Source organism: Melospiza melodia, chromosome 11 (assembly GCF_035770615.1).
Source record: "Melospiza melodia melodia isolate bMelMel2 chromosome 11, bMelMel2.pri, whole genome shotgun sequence".
NCBI classification, from domain to species: domain Eukaryota; kingdom Metazoa; phylum Chordata; class Aves; order Passeriformes; family Passerellidae; genus Melospiza; species Melospiza melodia.
Window position 1 is genome coordinate 22,368,792 of NC_086204.1, and position 18,305 is coordinate 22,387,096.

Sequence of the window (18,305 nt, forward strand, 5' to 3'; positions counted from 1 at the left end):
CATACCCTTATTCACACGTTAAGAGAAGGCAACTTCTAACCCCCACAACAGACTGTACTTTAAAAGAAGTTTCCACAGGAAAGGACAGAGGGGAAGAAATCACTGAAAAACATTTGTCAACTACATAGCAAAACAAAAATCTCAAACCCTTAAAATAGTCCAAGCATTCTTTGCTAAATGGCTTGAGTGAGCCCAATGTATGGTACAAAACAATGGACAAATACATGACTGAAAAAGCTCTGAGATGTGGTGGGTTTTGAGACACCTTTGATCATTTAAAGGGAAGGCTTCATTGCTCCTGTAAAATTACTTACACAGTAAGTTTAGAACTATCCTGGATTTTTCTCAACTTCAGTCATTTAGCTGTGAGCCTGCAGATCAGAGTGAAATTTAACTGTGGCAAGCCACGAGGCTCTCTTTACTGGAAGCACATCAAGGCTCTCACATGAAATCTGATCATCAGCACAGCAGGATTAATGACAGAGGTGGTCAGGCTGATAAAGCAGCAGAACAGAAACCTGTTTAAATGACTTTGGAACTGCATCTGTGATAAAGTTGTAATGCATCCTCACCCCTCGTGGCAGAACTGCAGAGCTCTGGTCGAAACTGATGCAAAAGAAAAGAGTTTATCACTCAGTCTCTGCCTGCAGGGGGACTGTGGTTGTTTCTGTGAAAACAGACACCAGATACTCAGACTACCACCACAGCTCCCACAGTAATGCCACCAACTCAGTCCAGCTCCTTGGGATGTCTACTTTAGCTCACTGCAAAGGAGAATAGCAGGGGAAGGTTTTTAAAGAATTAGAGGGCTTGTTAATGTACATAAAAATAAACTGGTTACCAGGGATTTCTCTCAGTCAACAAATTCTCAAATTAATCAATTACTATGAATGCCGGAAATTCATCTTTACTTTTAGCTACCTTTTCCCCTCCACCTGAATTCTGAAATTCTCACAAGTAAACCAAGGTCTGTTATTTCCTAGTTATTTATGCATGACCCAAGCCTATTGGTACCTTTATATATGGCACAGCAGCTTCACCACAGAAACTGTAATGATGAATTCCAGTAACATGCAGAACTTTAAAGCATTTAACATTCAGAAAGTTTTCCAATCAGGAAAATAAGAAAAAAACCAACCAAACGAAAAATACCAAACAAACCCTTGTTTTCAACTGTTACAAAAGCTGGCTTTATGAAGAAATGTCCTGCACCAAGTCTCCTACACATCCTGAATAAAGTTCTTCATGTCTAGCCATTTGAAAGAATTGAAAACTTGTGTTAGTGAAAACTAAAATTTCATATATCTAGCTGAACAGAAAAACTTCTGTGAAAAACAGAAAAACTTCTCGCCTTTACTCAAGAGGAAATATATACCTGGAGATCTCAATGCCTTTGGGTATTAAAGCAATATCAAAATAATTTCCATTTTCTAATGCAGGTATCTATTTACAGCAATAAAACTGGATAAAAAATTTTTTTTGTTTAACTTCAATAAAAAAACCAGATTAATTGTCATGAAATGGACATAATATACTGTAAGATTGTTTCCATTTCAGTGAAATGCCAGAAAACTGTGTGGAGGGTAACTCCATGGAAAGTCAGGAACTAGAACAAGGAAATAGACTATTTTTTCAATGCCTGAAAGACAACTCCATGTCCTGTTCCTCTACAATAAACCTTACCAGAGCAGTCAGAGCAGCAGAAACACTAACAGCACTATAAAACTGCATTTGTCAAATTGCTTTGAAAAGGTATTTTCCATGTCCCACATTCATAGCAGCAAGCCACTGACAACACCAGATTTTCTTATTCATATCATTTCCTTCAAACCAATCTCTGAGCTAGAAGTGTGGCATAAGCAGCAAAGGAAATAGAGAAGAGCAGTTTATTGTATTGTAATTTCAGTGCAATAAAATCTGTGGTTCCAAACTCAGCAACCATGTATGGAACTCCTTAACACATGCATCTAAGTGTTGTGAGGCAAAAACTACCAAAGGAATGTGTACTACCCCACAAAACCCAGAAACCAGCTAAATTAAAGACATTTACACTTACATATGGGAGAATCAACAGCCATGTTTAACACTACATGAATGCAAAAAGACATGGGAGAAGTCAAAAAATAAAGCAATTATTTTTAGCTTTTTCTCTTTCTCCCAAAAAGCTCTGCAACTCCTCAAATAAATTATAAATGACAAAAAAAAAAAAACAGCTCAAAGAGTGATTGAAGAAATATTTGGAGCCTGAAAGTTCTTCATCACTGACCCATTTTGAGTGAAGCAAATACAAGGACTACCATTTGACTTCAGTGGAAAGCACTTTGCCTGACAGTCTTGTACATTCTCATCATCAAACATGAAGCAACCAACATTGAGAGGAAAAAAAAAAAAACTAAACACACACCTTGAACACCTCAGAGAAGAAACCAGAGCCAATTTTCTCACAGGTGAAATCATCAAGACGAGTAAGTCTGGAAAAGGCACTTATCAGGGCTCTGTATGAAGAGGTACAAACTCTTCCCAGCTGGGATGCAGTCCCTTCTCCAGAGCTGCTGTCAAAGTCTTCAGCGCGCTCCAGGCGTGGTGGAAATCCTGCTATTGAATTCCGCTTACTTCGGTCCATTTTGAAAACAAGATTTTATTTCACTGTGGGAGGACTTCTCACATCTTAGGTAATGTGCTGTCTTCTCTACTCTTGTTGGATCCTGAAATACAAAAAAATAGAGATTACCATTATAGTGAAGGTATCTAGTAAGTTTGACAGGACTCCAATAAAGCTCACACCCATTTAAGAGAGTAAGAAAAGAACAAAGCTATCCAAGCAGGGGCACAAAAAACAAAGAAATAAAACAAACCCCCACACATTAACAGTGAAAACAGAAACCTAATGAACTTTTCCTTTAGATACATGGAAATACCCTATGTTCTGGCTATTCTGAGACAAATAGGCTTGGAACTCAAAGTTTAACTGGTAACAAACAACTTCCATTCCCTTTCTCCAAGCCTTTCTTTTTTACTTAAATTCTGGTTGCTACAGCAAGCAAGAGAGCCAGAGGAAACCCAAAAAATGTAACATTTTATTCTACTTCAGTTGTAGCTGGTAACCAATCTACTGCTACAGCAAGAAACTATTTCACTTTCAGGAGTGAACAAGGGATCTCCAACTATAAAACACCTTTTTAAATATTTTCAATCAACATAAGGAAAGTTATTCACTTAAAGCATCAAAAGCTTGTTTTTAAAGCTTCCATTTATGAGCTATGAATTCCAAGATCAATTCCTTACCTGGTAGGAACACAAAGTTATACCAACTGAACACCTAGCCCTCAAATTAATAAAAAAAACCCAACAATCCTGCTTCAAAGTATTCTTATAACAATCTGCCAGACAAATTTTCCTAGCAAAGGTATTTTTAAAGGTATATTAATTTCAGTTCAACTGAAATACACAGGAAACAAGCTACATTTGCCAAGTAGGAGAAAAGGGGGGAAAAAGGAGGGGGACTAATAATTTTTTCTCTTTTTAAGAGGATGATGAAGTAATCAGGATGACTCTGGAGCCCATCAAATTCAGCTTGGACTGGCAAGTTTGACAGGTATTTTTAATACTGGTATTTTAAAACTTTAATTATAAAACACAGGTATTTTAATTTTTTCTTTAAACCTTAGACTTAGGAGGTTATTCATCTACTCCAAACTTCACTGTTCATTTACAGCAATTTAGTGACACCTATAAAGCCTGAACAAGGCGAGCAGTCACAAAGATGATACTTTTTTTTCCCCCCAAGGGTGGATGAAACACTAGAAGGAGAAGGAAACAATAAAATAATTTTTAAAAGGTGGGCAAAATAACCACAGAGCAGGTAATTACACTTCTATTTACAAAGATGAACAATGCAGCACATTTGAAAAGCATCTCAGCAACAGAGGCACAGCAGCTGTCCTCTGAAAACACAGAGTGCTGCCACAGCCATGTTCTGCATGCAGTGTGTCTTTCAGAGATGCTCTGTGCCAGCACATCAGGCACACACACAGCCCTCCCCTGCTGTCAGAAATAAGCTCTGCTGGACTGGCTGGAATTCATTTGGGGTTGTCCGCTCCAAAAAAGAAGGGTGTTTATTTCAAACATCTTAACACCTCTCTAAATGGATGTCAGTGGGTATAAGGGGCTCTCACCAAGGCATGAATATGAAAATTTAATCTCTATCAAATCCCACATCGTGGTTTCCCTACAGAATTTTGTATGCAGACTCCCACCTGCCTAACCTTACTGCCCTTTTCAGATTCCAGTGGCCAACTGGCACACAGCAGATCAGGATCCAGTTTGTGATCTCATATTCTTGACTCAGGAGCCTTGAGGGTCTGGAAAAGGCACAGAAGCACCACAGGAAGATAAAGCCTGAGAAAAACAGCCCAGAGAATCTCCTCAGCTACAGACAAGATGCCTGGGAGTTTCCAAGGCCCACTTAAATAACTCCTTTTGATCTGAAAAGGACAAGCTATATTTTGGTTACTTTTCATGGAGATAAAGAAAGAACTGTCTATGGAAGGTGAACAGACAGAGGAAACCATGGTAATAACAATTTTTTGGATCAGAAGATGCCATCTTTGAAGACTGACCAGAAAACCTACTGTAATTGGAAGAACAATTTTTTTAGTACTTATTTCCATCAGAGTAGCACCCACATGCACCAGACACTTTCCATGGAAGGAGGCAAACATTTGCCCCCAGAAATGCACAACCTGACAAGCCAGTACCACAGGGTACCCCAGGATCACCACCCCACAGAAAGTGCAGAACCTGAGGGTAAATCCAGTGAGAAAACACATCTACACTGCAACCCAGCAAACTAAAGACTAGAAGTTCTCAGGCAAAGCAAGATGAAAAAAATAAAATAGGAAAGACTGCTGCTGTTTTAACCAGAGGAAGACAGACCAAGTTAGATGGGTATTAAACAAGAGGAGCCTAAATCTCTTAAGTATCCAGATACCATTAACAAAAGATGGCCTCGACACAGTTTCTGCATCTATTTAACAAAGGAAAAAAATCTCCCTCACACATATACACATCCTTTTGATTGAAATCACATGGTGAACTTTGCAAAACTCTGTACAAATTCCACAATGAGAGAAGCAATTCACTGTACTTCACACAAAAGAAAACCCCAAAAGGTTTTGCCATCTGGATTCCCAAATAACCCATTCCTTCATTTTTGCCTGCTAGAGTTTACCTTTCCAGACAGCTACACAAAATCCTTGGAAAATATTAGGATACAGCTCCATTATCTTGCCCAGGATTGCATACACAGAATTAGAGGAAAATTTCCAGTGGGCACAATTCCAAGTGGGCCTCCTGTCATTTTGGCCAATTACACTAATGATCACATTCTCAATGAAATCAACCAAGGTTTAATTGACTGTCAAGTCAGTCTGAGGTACTTTAATTTACTACCTTGTATGGTTAATTAAAGTGCACTGAACAGAATCCAAGACTATCCTGTAAATCCTGTAACCAACTAAAAGGTTGTTGGGTGGTTTTTTTCATATTAAGGTTCAGCTTAAAAACTCTTAAGCTGTGCTCAACAGACAGTTAAAAGACACTACACACTAGAAAACGCATTTGCTAATAAATATTTAGCTTCCAGAACAATTTTTCTGACACCCTTATTCAGGAAAAATGCCAAGAATAAAGTAATTCTAAAATTCACCTCTCAAAATGCATATCTGCCCTATTCAGCCATTTCTCACATTTCTAAAAAGCACAATTTCAGAACATTTCATGCCCTACTACATTTTTATTTCTTTGCTTACCAAAACACACCTTGAAGGAAAAAAAATCCATATTAATATTATATTAAAATAAGTTTCTTCACTGAATGAATGCCTTGATTGTTTAATCATAGAAATTACTATAAATACAACTATTATCAGCATTAATTGGGTTAATTAGAGATTTATCTTTCAAAACCAGCGCCAGAGCCTGCAATTATTTAAAGATGGAAACCCCACAAGAGCACATCAAGTTACACCCTAAACATCCGTGTCAAACTAACAGGTGGCATAATTAGCCAGTAATTAACATTTTATATTTCACAGATATAAAAACGGGTTAGGCTCCTCAACTTCAGCAGCATCCCTTTTATACCTCAGAGTATAAAACAAGATCCTTCCAAAAAACATTTCAACTCATTGCTAAGAGGTTTTCTGTCCCCAGTATCTTTATAAATATGTGCATATTTGCACTCAAATGTCAAACTCACAATTTCCTAAAAGATGGCCCTAATAACAACAACAACCATTTTTAGACACAGAGACTGTCGCTAGGCACTCAGCCTGGAAAGCAATAAATCTGGCAGAAGCATGTTATTAATTTGAAAAGGTTTACTCTGAAGAACAAGATGCCAAAGCTTTGATAAAAGTCATTTGCCAAGAGTTAACTATTTAAACTTGTAGTCTGATGAAGCTTCAACAGCCAGCACTACAAAAACATAAAGGAATTAAAGGAATGATGCTGGCAAGTCACTCCACAAAATAATAACTCAAGGGGGAAGAAGACTTCACTGTAGTACTGTGCAAATTTCAGAAGGGCTTCAAAGAAATGTAAAGAATGAACTTTTCCAAAGACTGAATTGACTGAGGTCCTTAGCCTGGAGGAAAAAAAAATAAAAACAATGAAAAATGCTTAAAAATGAAACCAAAGAATTTCAACTGAACAGGTAAAGAGAACCAGGCACTCAATAATTTTGCTCTCAGCTGCTGTCACCTGCTCTCCTAACAGAGAAAAGTTCCTTGGTTTGTCCATACCTTAGCCTCTTGTCCTTGAGAGGAAGACAATACCAAATATTTACAGATGAGGTAGCTACAAATACCAGAGCTTGGGTTATGTTTGGCCCAGCTCATCCTGAACCTGAAGTCTTTTTGAATACTTTATGGGACAAGTCTTTAGGTTCAATTTACAGTCTTAGCTACAACAGTGCTTTTGATCATGAAAATCCCAATACTTTCTAGTTTCACTTACATGACATTTTGCTTTCATTTCATCTCCCCTGCACAGGATAATTCCCAGCTCTAGCCAGTGCTGTCAAAGCATGAGCTTCCTGCAAACTAGAACTGACATTCCTCAGAAGAGACCTGCATTCGCCCTGCTGCACCACTCCAGAAACTGGAAGTCTGCTGAACTGCATCATGGTTTTATAATGCAAACAAACCTCCACGAGAGGCTAAGCTGAAACAAACAGTTCATTTATTTTGTGACTCTAGCCAAGTTTGAAACTAGTAAGAGAGACCAGCTATTACAGCAGAGCTCAGGATTCAGGGCCAAGGTTGTAGGTTTAAAAATATTTTCAGCAGGCATAGGCATAATTTCTAGCACATATTTAGAAGGCAAATATAACTGAGGGAGAATATTAAAAACTCACAAACAAACAGAAAACTACTTGATCCTTATGCCCACAGTGTAATTACCAGCATTTTCTAGGGTCCAATTACAATACAAAACTTTGACAATGAAGCTTTATGAAGGACCTTGCAACAATCCATTCCTGCCCTAGCCTGGTTTCACTGCACACACAGTGCAGACAGGCTCCAGCCTGGGGACAGAGCATCACTGGAGTTAAATCAGCACTCAAGTAGATCATGTACAAGACACAGCTGCTGCTTCAAATGGATAATTTTAATACATTATGTTTGCTTAACAAAACAGAGCCCAGCAGAGACACTGAGAAGCTGCTCATGCCTTCCAGGTGTCAGCAGGCTGACATTTGCTGAGCTCTTAATAAAAAGAAAGGGAATCAAAGCCTTCTAATACCAACAGGCATTGTAACATCTCAATCTAGGAATTTCCCTCCAGCGTCTCTGCTGGGTTTGCAGTGAGGGCTGACAGCTCTGCCAGCACTGAGGGCTTCACATGAGGCTGGAAACAACTTTTGTTGCTTCAATGCAGCCAGTGAGACAATCCAGAACAGCAAAGGGAAGAGAACACGAATGCCTGACAGAGGGATGAAGACAAAGTAAACAGGCTGAATTCTATACCTGACTGACATCTCTTGGACACAACCTGATATTTATGCACCCCACACAAGGCAGTCAATATTTGTATTTTCCAGCTTAAAGTATCATCTCCACAAATACTGAACACATTCTGCAGGCTACCCTCACTAAGCACAGGGCTGTGTTACTAGCTGCACCTTACAGTGAAACACCGAGTACCTTGTTTACTGCACAAATGGAATAGTAACTTGCTCTTCAATAATTCATGACTTTCTCAAGTGAGAACAGGGCTTCCCAAACCCGTTGTTCTCAAGGTACTGCAGACACTGATGTCTGCTGGTATTTACAAACCAATGTGAAGCTCCTGTACAATGGAAAACACAACTCATAGTATGAGAGCCCTGGACCTGGAGTGCACCAGGTCAGCCATCAAAAGCAAAGTTATTTCAACCAGCTCCACTGCTGGCTGCAAAAGCTGCTCCATTTCTCCAGTGCAACCAACAGCACAATCACACCAGAAAGTGGTTTAGCCACTACCAGCAATGTGTTCAACTTAACAAAAAGTGACAGGATCATATGAAAAGAAGCTTACAATCTAAGTCAGAAAGAGGACTTGGCAACAGACAACAGATGGAGCCGCTGTGATACAGTTGCTGATTATTAGATGGACTTACTGAAGAACACACAGCTCCAAATGAATATGTTAGGGAACTAATAAGCAGAAAAGGGCTCTAAGGAAAAATTATGAACACTGACCTTTTTTTTCCATCTTGCCTAGCAGAGCTCTTATTTTTGTGCCAGCTTGCAGATGCCACACTGCAAGGACACAGCAAAGAGCTCTGCCATTGTGCAAATGCATGGGTGTCTGCTACAGGAAAAATACAGAAAGGGAACCTATGATGCAAGTGAACCACAAGCTTCATTCTTTTCTGCAGCAGATACAGAAGCAACAGACCCCTCCTTCAACGTTGCATTTCTTTCATGAGTCCATGAAATCATTTGCATAAAGGATTACAATGGCAAAAGCAAATATCTGGAATCAGAGAGTATAACTAAGTTACAGGAGGCCTGTGCCACCAGAGCAGCTCTTGTGAACTAACTCTGTCCTTCCACAACCACAAAAATATGAAGAACTGAAGCAAGGCTTGCTCTGTAGCCCTAATTTGTGCCTGGTCCCAGCTGCCAGCTGTTCATCCTAATAAAAAGCCACAAAACAAATCAAAGCAAAAAACACAGGAGAGCACACACCTGCCACCAGGTATAGGGAACACACCTTTGCCTTCAGTTTAAACTACTCGTTCTGCAGGAAAGTTTTACACAAACCAAAATGGACAATGGAATTACTCAGCCATGTCTACAGCTGAACCCTTCAAGAATCAGAAAATGACATTTTTATTGGCATGCAACAATAATTTCCAAGGATGATGACTAAATGGAAAGGTTTATGACTAGTCCACAGGGCACGTCAGAGTTTCTCATAAAAATTCTTATCTTAGGTTGCAAATTCCACTGCCTAATTAAGCCCATGGAACTATAAGTCTGTTGATTTTGCAGACAATAAAATATGGTAGAACTCTGATCTCTAGTAAAAAAATAAAACAACAACGACAAAAAAAAAAATCTAAGCACAAAGGCTTCTCATAAACTAACCTAAATGTTAGCTGTTGCTTTTTTTAGAGGGCAAACAGAAACATTTCAATAAAATTCAACTCAGTATTCTTCCCAATTCAATTCATTACTCTTGAAATTGCAGCTTTCAACTGCTACAGCACCACTTACAGGAACACACAAGTGGAAGGTCCCCCGTACTTGAAGCACAAATCCTCCAAGGAATACAAAATTAAGAGTGACCAACTACATGTATATAGCACGTCTCACCTGAAGGCCATAAAGCAAACCTATTCGAACATACACCCGGACACTCGAGCCTGTCATTAACGCGTGATTCACGTATTCTTCCAGGGCTGCACTTACACAGTAAAAGCCAAGCCAAGCCCTCGCACCCCTTGGCAGAGCGAACATTTCCAAGGCGATCCCGGCCGGGCAAAGATCCGCGCCGGGCGCCGCCAGACCCTTGGCCGCGGAGCAGAGCGCGCCTTTCCCGCCGCCCCTCACCTGCTCCGCGCACCTGCTCCCCGGCACGCCCCGCTCACCTCAGGGCGGCGAGAGCCCCGTGCCGGCAGGGAGCCCCTTCCCGGGAGCGGCCCCGCTCCCCGCCGCCGACCCGCCCGGACCTGCCCGCGCCGCCCCCGCGCCGGCCGTTACCTGAGCGGCGGCGCCTGCAGGGCCCGCGGGCGGCGCGGGCTTTCATGGCCGCATCCCGCAGCCGCGGCCCCTCAGCACCCCGGCGCGGGTCCGCCCCGCCGCTGCGGCCGGCGCGGGGGCCCCATGTGAGGCGGGAGCCCGGCTGCGGGACCCGGGGCCGCGACCGCCGGCTCCGCCTCCTCCTCCTCCTCCTCGCGAGCGCCACCGCCCCCAGCGCCGGGGCGGGAACCGGCCGGGAGCCGCCCCTCCCCAGCAGCCAATCGGCGCCAAGTGAAGAGTGATGGACAGTGCCTGTCGACCAATGAGAAAAGGAAACCGGGCGGAGGGATTCGCAGGTAGTCTGCGTGAATGCCACTTTCCAATTGGTCGCAGGCGCTTGAGCGACACGCTATCTGACCAATCACAGGAGGGACAACAACTCCCGAGAGACGCGCGGGAGACGGCGGCAGGAAGAAGAGGGGGCGTTGCTATGGGCGCCTCGCTCTCATTGGTCATATCCTGAGGGCGGGTTATAAATAAGAGAATCAGCCAGTAGGAGAGCGGGGCGGGCAGTGATGGGCGGGTGCAACAACCAATCACCGTGTGCTTTTAGCGACGGTGGCTGAAGCTGTCAAAGGGTTGGGCACTCGGGTGTCCCGAATCGGGTCCTGGTCCTGGTCCTGGTCCTGGTCCTGGTCCCCGGTCGCGGTCCCATCCCCTCCTTGAGCCCCTCGCAGGCGGCCCGCGGTGGCCTCGGCTGGGCTCCATGGTGGCAGCCTTGCTGTTATTGCCCCTCACTGCGCGTCCCCTGCTGGGTTTCCCCATCCCTTGCTCCGGTCTCCTCCTCTCTCCAGGATGTGCAGCTTCAGCCTTTACTCCTCCGGTTTTTCCCGTCTGCCTGCCCCTGCTCCTGCTGTCGGTCACACGGCTCTGTCCCCCCGGTCCCCGCCTGGAACATGCTTAATCCAGCTCACATATTCTGGGGGTTCGATTGCCAGGATGAAATAAACCTGGGATTTTTCACATACAAACTAATATTTTTCAAATTAGCACTTATCCGCATGTAGGCAGCCTGTAATAGGTATGGAAAAAGACACCTTTCTTCCTGCTGTGATGGACTGCCGGATTCCAAGTATCCATTCCAAAGCACGGCAGGACTAAAACATCTCATTAAACATTTGTGAGGGGGATTTGGTTTTGGTTTACATTGGCGAGAGGCTGACTTTTTCCCTGACCTCATCTTTGGCAGAGGCTGAGCTATTTTTACTGAAACTCTTCAACAAACAAAGTTCATTTACTATACAGTTATGATAGAATAACCAAAGCTCAAAGTGTTAAAAACCAGAGGACTTGTGACTAAAAAGAGTCTTGGGCAAGAATGTGTCACTCAGCTTTGCTGTACCATATTAGTAATAAGTTTTCTCATTATTGTTCATAATTAATTTTACATCTAGTCTTTTCAGCATGATTGAAAATGTGCTTGAGGGAGTTTGACGTTGGACACATTAGCACCAGCTCTAAATACTGAACAGAGACTTTTCATTACAGCTGGATTAAAATCTCTCTATTCTGCAATGCCTTGATTAAATTTAGTCTCAGAATTTCAACCAAGAGTCTACAGTGAAATTTTGTCCATATGTTCACCTACAAAAGCTATTATTATCTTTGCACAGGTAACAGATTAAAAGTACTTTGTGTGGAGGCAAAAAATGTCTTGTTTTCTTCATTTCCTCCTGGATTTCTTTCACAGGAAATTTTCCCACGCTCACAAATGTTAAATATCAACCACCTGCAAACACCTATTCTAATGACAGCTCAAACACAGGGTGCAGCAAACTTTGGTAATTAAGCCATTAAAAATATTATTGTATCCATCGTATTTTAGAGAGTGACAAAGCAGATGGAACTACCCAGATCCATCTCCAGTCTCTTTTCTCTATATTCAAGCAGAACTGAGTCTCAGAATAGAGGGTTTTAGCAAGATTTTTTCTTTAGAACTTTTTTTTTTTTAATAAATTAAATTTCAATGCTTTATATTTTGCTGGGATTTATCTCAGCAAGATTTTGTAAAGTCACTCTGGGGTCCTTCATGTCAGGGTACAGTGATCCTGCGACTTTGTATCCCCTTTAAAAAAAACAAACAGTATCTCCCTGATATCCTAGTTCCTGCTGCTTGGGGAGCTCTTAGTTGGCTTTAAGATGACATCTGCTGGTAGGTTTTGATTACCGCTCTTTTTAGGAACTGAGCCCTGAACTGCGCAAATGAATTATCATTCCCCTGTTTCCCATCAAACAATTTACCTCCTTTTCGTTTCCCAAGCAAGATATGTGTAATTCCTGCTTTTGGGGCTGCGAATGTCTTACTGGTAATATCCAGGAATAAACACTGGTGCAAAGCAGCATCACTAAAACACACCAGAGAGATCCAGTGAAGCTGAACCTCGGTTGGAAACACATTGCTTCATGTAACATTGCAAGAAGTCCTGTGACTCGTAATGCGACTGAGCCCTGTTTTGAGAGGGAAATAAATCATCTTATGAGCCCTCCTGTGGCTTCATCACAACGACAAGTCCTGTTTTGAAAGCAGGAAAAAACACAGGGTTCACTCCTGGCTGGACATAAAAGCAGACAGGAGAAGGTGGGTGAGAGCAGGCAGAAGGGGGAACTCCCTTCCTCCGGGATCTGCAAATGCCCCGGAGGAGGGAAGTTTGGGAGATTTCTCCTTCCCAAGAAGAAAGCTGACACAATGAATCCATGTAAATTTGCCCCCGCTGCAGCAGAGCTGCTGTCTTCCCCAGCAGAGGTTCTGTGGGCTCCAAAATTAAACCAGTGTCACTCGACAGGGACTGTCTCTGTTCCCTCCCCCGGGACTGAGACAGTGGTTTGACCTCACAGTATTGTGATGAGATTGGGCATTTTAGTGATTTAACCCATTAAATGCTTTCTGTGATGAAACCTGTCAAGAAAAACCAACTTTGGGTAGGACTGGTCAAATTCTGCTCTGATTTACTCCTGTGGAGATCTGAAATCATGTCACAGGAGCTGGAAGAGAGGGTCCCCATGGGAATTCCGGGAATTTTCTCTTGATTAACGTCAACATAGGTACTTTTTTAGCTCCTGTCCTAGGTGGACATTTAACCTAACAGCCATGAAAATGATGCCTTTAGGTTTTCAGTCACACACCAAACCCCTAGACTTTGAAAACCATCTGAATGTGTTCCCTGGGAGGAACATTGTCCCACATGTGCCTCCCTCAGCCAGCCTTGCAGGTGGCCTTTGCAGAACAGGGACGAGTGTGTTGGTGGGTGAGAGGGCATTTCCTGCTACTCTGAGCAGGGGAAGGCACAGCTGGGGCTCTGCTCTGCCCCCCTGCCCCTTGCCTTGTCACACCCATGCTCCTGGCAGCCAGAAGGGCTCTGTGGGGGCAGCCTGCACGCTGCCCTCTGCACAAGGATGCCCAGCTGGGTTAACAATTCTGTCCCACCACTGGTGCAGAGGAGGTGGCCAGTGTGCCCTTATGCTCAAAGCCTGCTCCATGTCAGCCCAAACCCACCCCCACACATCTCTGCAGAAGACCTGGCAACCATGGGAATGTCAGAGCATCTCCCATGCTGCTCTTCCAGGAGGCTGGCCCAGCACCAGACACCCTGCCTGGGGAACTGCACAGGGATTGTTCTAGGGCAGATGGATTTGCCCAAACTGACAGCTCCTGTACTGGCACTGGTGCTGCAGCCCTGTGCTGCCCTGCCTGCTCAGCAGGACCATCTGCTGCCTTGGCTGCAGTGCAGAGCCTGCCTGCCCTGGCTCGCTGCTGTGGCGTGGCTGTCACCGAGCTCTGGCGGTGCCCTGGTTGTGGAGTGGCACTGAGCTCACCAGCTGGCTCCTGCCTGCTCTGGGGTGCTCCCAGCCATGAGGCTGTGCCAACACTGGGACAAGGAGCCAGGACTGACCCTGTGTCACTGTGCCTTGCTTCGGCCCTGGGCACAGCCCATCACACCATGCTCCAGCCCTTGGGATCTGAGGAGCAAAGGGTGAGACCCAATACTCAGGACAGGCCTGGCTTCTCTCAGCAGCACCTGAACTTTTGAGATGTCTGAGTACCAGTTCTGAAGGGGAAAACCTTAAACATCTGATGAAGCTGTATTAGCTTTGTATTCACCCACTAAAGGCCAGAAATACAGATTTGCACTATCTTGGGCCATGGTGGATGCTGAAAGAGAACACACAGTCCTGTGAAGATCAAGGCCAACAGCCCAAAGACCATCAGTCCCACCTCTCCTGCCTCACATTGAGGCACAAAAGGGTTTCTGCATTGCCTGGTGTGCTGCCCTCACTCCCCAGCTAAGGGAGGTTATCTCTGGGATGAAAGCACAGTTTTTGTGCCCTTCAGGCTGCACAGCAGCCTCTCCTCCTCTGGTTATGCTCCTCACACTTGCACTCACTCCTTATCTCTGCAGATACAAGAGTGAAGAGATTTTTCCCTTTTGTGGCACTGAAATTGGAGACCTCTGCCACCACAGGGCACTTCAGCCTGTCCCCCCCACCAGCCACCCCAGGCCTGGGCACCTTTAGCTCTGCCCCTGCTTTCTCCAGCCCTTTTTGCAGAGCTGCAAGACCTGCAAGTACCCAGATGCTACCAGATCCCTGCTCAGCTCTCTGAGAGATCCCACTCCCTGATCAGCCTGCCCCTAGATACATTTAGGTTCCCCAGACCCTTAATTGTCCCTGGTTCCCTGAGCCAGTGAAGTCACAGTGTTAATTGTTCCTTGCCCAGAATGATTCTCTAACTCTTATGCTTTGCTTTCTGATCCACATTTTTTGTGGGTTTTTTTTTTCAGTTCTGTTCTTCCTTTCTTCCTTTGCTGGGCTACCAAGCTGTGGAGAGCTCTTGGAACAGAAGATGAGTCAGGACAGATATGCAGAGGGAAGAAGATGATATTCCAGCCTTGAAGTCAGGTTCACTGCCTGCGTCATTGTTATTAAAAATAGATGAATGGCAGTGCTCCTCACATTGGAGGAGAGGCACAGGAGATGTAATATCCTGGGCTGCTGAGCAAATGCTCCCTCTGTCTGCCTGCAAGTCCCACAGTGGCATCTTCTGCTCTTTGATAAATTCTCTTTTCTTGGCTCTGACTTGTGGGATTTAATTTGCCTTTCATTAAAAAAAAAATGGTTTAATGTTTCAGCTTTGGGAGGGGGAATGACTCACTCAATGATTAGCTCTTCTGCTCCAGTCAGTTGACTTCCAGCTTCCTTGAGAACTGAAAATCCCTACAAGTGCCAAATTGTCTTCCTTGGAGAGCAGGCCCTCTCCTCATTCTGCACTGAAGAGCTCCTGGAGGATGAAAGCAGCTGTTTAGGGATTATACCTGGGCCATGACCATCCTAATCATGCCCCATCCCCTCAAGGGGACAGGGGGCAGGCTGGGATCTGCTAGGCTCTGCAAGGCCAGGCTGAGATGTGCACCAGCCACGCTCCCAGTGTTCCTGAAAAGGGCAGAGGGAGAGAGGCCAAAGCACAAGGAATGGAATGGTTTACATGAGCCCAGAGCCCACGTGAAGCACCCACATGGCCAGAGCATCCCTCTGCTCAGGACTCCACTGCTGCAATCACTCTGCCCTGGGCTGGTGATCACTCTCCAAATTTTGTGGGGCTGCAGGTGATGGTGGCAGCGAGGCCAAAGCTCTGCCCTCTCAGGGGACACTCAGCCTGTGTCATACCCTGGGTTTGGGACGCACAACCCAAGGACTTAGTTTACTTGTCCTTCCCAGGGCCAGCACCTCCATCCCTCCTGCCTGTGCCCTTAATTCCCCTCAGCTCTTTTGCTGCCACTATTTTCTGTTCATTTATTTTTCTATGATCTGCTCCTTCCTATTAAATTACTATAACCAACATTATCATCTCTGCTCTGCTCCATGGCTTGGCTGGCAGCCAGGAAAAAAAGGATGGGAGCTGGATAGAGCCACTGCAAGAGGGAGGTGTGACAGTGGCAGAAGTTGATGTTGTGGTTTTTGAGCACAAAACTTTTTTTTAAAAGTTATTCTAAGTCCTCAACTCTCAGTGCTACCCAGACCTGTCTGATGTAGATGCTGCTAGGGCTTGCACGGGTGTTTTCAGTCTCACTCAAGAACAAGCCAAGAGCCTACACAGACATGGGGGGCTGCTGCCTGCTGTCTAAGGGGAATGGTTTTGCTTATTCCATGAGAAAGTGGCTGTGTACCAGTGGGATGTTAAAGTTCCCCTTCTTTTTGCGTCCTCTCCAGGGTGGGACATCAGCAGTATCATCTCAAAGACATTATCACACAGATGCTGTCCCTTTTCTTGCTCCCAATTGCTCCTTCCTTGCTATGGGGAGCCAAAGGTACCTCATTAGTGTGTTAGTAACAATCCTGACGAGTGTGGAGATGAGCAAATAACAGCAGTGACCTGCAGGGGGTCTCATCTGCCCAGATTTATGGTGCTGCTCACCAGCCCCTCTGAGGACTGCCAGCGCTCCTTAACCCCAGCTGCTGAAAATACCCCGTGCAGTGCCTTGTGCTTAATTAAAGCACAGGGACCGGTAACCTTGACGACTGCGAGCCACCCTCTGCAAGGCAGCTGAGGTGGATATTGTGGTGCTGGTGTCTCCGGGGAGAGGCCAGAGCAGAGAAGTGAGGCAAGCACACAGGCATTGGACACAATCATGAGCTGGGGGCACAGCCAGCAGTGCCATTGTCCCCTGGAGCTCGTGCCCTGCTCAGGGACATGCCCTGGTCCCTCGCTGGTGAGAGGTGGCTCCTGGCCCGCGTGATGCAGCTCTGAGAGACCAAGCCTGTCTGGAGCAAAGGGAGCTTTGGTCTCTTGGGTAGCCCTGCAACCTCTGTGGGTAATAGCAGACTCCTATAACCAACTCCATAGCTGTAAATATGCTTAAAAGAATTCCCCTTAGAACTGGGACATTTGTACAGGCACAATTACCTCTGCCAGCAAATGGTACAGCTAGTTTTCCTGGCTGTAAGTAGCAAGCAGCTAGAAACACATTTCCCATGAGGGGCTAAGATTGAATTTTACTTTTTCACATAAAGCTGGTAAAAGGCATGATCAGTTCTGTATCAGATCAACTCTCTTCTACCTCAGAACTGAGAGCAGGAGCTACCAAGCAGCTCCATATTGAAAACGAAGGCAAAACCTCTTGGCTTAATACCCATTTCCACTTTCCTCCTCTGTCCCCTGCCAGCACAGGGATCTGATGGAGAAGGGGACCTATAGTCACAGCTCTGCCAAAGTAGCCTGAGAGAAGATCAGCATGGACCACTCCACAACATGGGCCCCTCTTCTTCAGAAATACTGGCCAGAAGAGAGCAGTCAGACTTCCTGAAGGATGGCTTAGCCTGGATGTGCCTGGATGAGGCTGGCCAGGGCCCCAGAGGCTGGAAGGCATGTGAAGCCAGGGGATGTCCCAGGGGCTGCAGGATGCCCTGAGAAGCCAGACATGGCACATGGAGCACCCGGCTGAGCCCTGGCCAGGGCAGTTATCCAGGGGTGCTCGGAGAACCTCTGCACCCACCCGGCTGTGCCCACTGACCCAGGTGCCCTGAAACTACCCGGAGGCCCCAAGTTGATGCCCCACATCAGGCTCATCTGCTGTTCCCACCCCGCATGGGACAAAGCGGGGGCATCAGGCTCAACTGGGGATGCCAAGAGCAGATTAGGAGGTGGTAAGATCTTCGTCTGGGGTCACTTGAACCACTGTCTATGGGATGATGAGGTGGTGCAAACCTGGGCTAAGGATTCCCAGAACAAAGGCGGGACTGGGGGTGTCCTGCCCGAACCAGGAGTGCCGGGGACCAGCTGGTGATGCTGGGGGCGGTGCGAACCGAACCGAGAGTGCCGGGGACCGAACCGGGACCGGACCGAGGCTGCGCTGTCCGACACGGGGATGCGCGGTACGGGGCCGGCAGCTGCCCCCTCCCCGCTGCTCCGGGGCCGGGGCTGCACCACGTGCCGCCCGCCCCGCCCCGGTGCCGCCCCGCCCCGGTGCCGCCCCGCCCCGGTGCCGCCCCGCCCCGGTGCCGCCCCGGTGCCGCCGGCGG

The 18,305-nt window shown here is 45.6% G+C and overlaps 1 protein-coding gene across 3 annotated transcripts in view; it reads right to left on the reverse strand.

The window, feature by feature from the left end:
* Positions 1–10,342, reverse strand: part of TESK2 (testis associated actin remodelling kinase 2) — a 76,023-nt gene extending 65,681 nt beyond the window's left edge. The window contains exons 1-2 of one of the 3 annotated variants that reach the window (XM_063165987.1): positions 10,254–10,342; positions 2,405–2,705 (exon numbers count right to left, since the gene is read on the reverse strand). In XM_063165987.1, the coding sequence (XP_063022057.1) occupies positions 2,405–2,623 (219 nt within the window). In that variant the 5' untranslated portion in view covers positions 2,624–2,705; positions 10,254–10,342. Of the gene's footprint in view, positions 1–2,404; positions 2,706–10,141; positions 10,198–10,253 lie in introns of those variants that run through there. The other 2 variants (XM_063165988.1, XM_063165989.1) reach the window with 2 other exon arrangements.
* Positions 10,343–18,305: the final 7,963 nt, after the last annotated feature.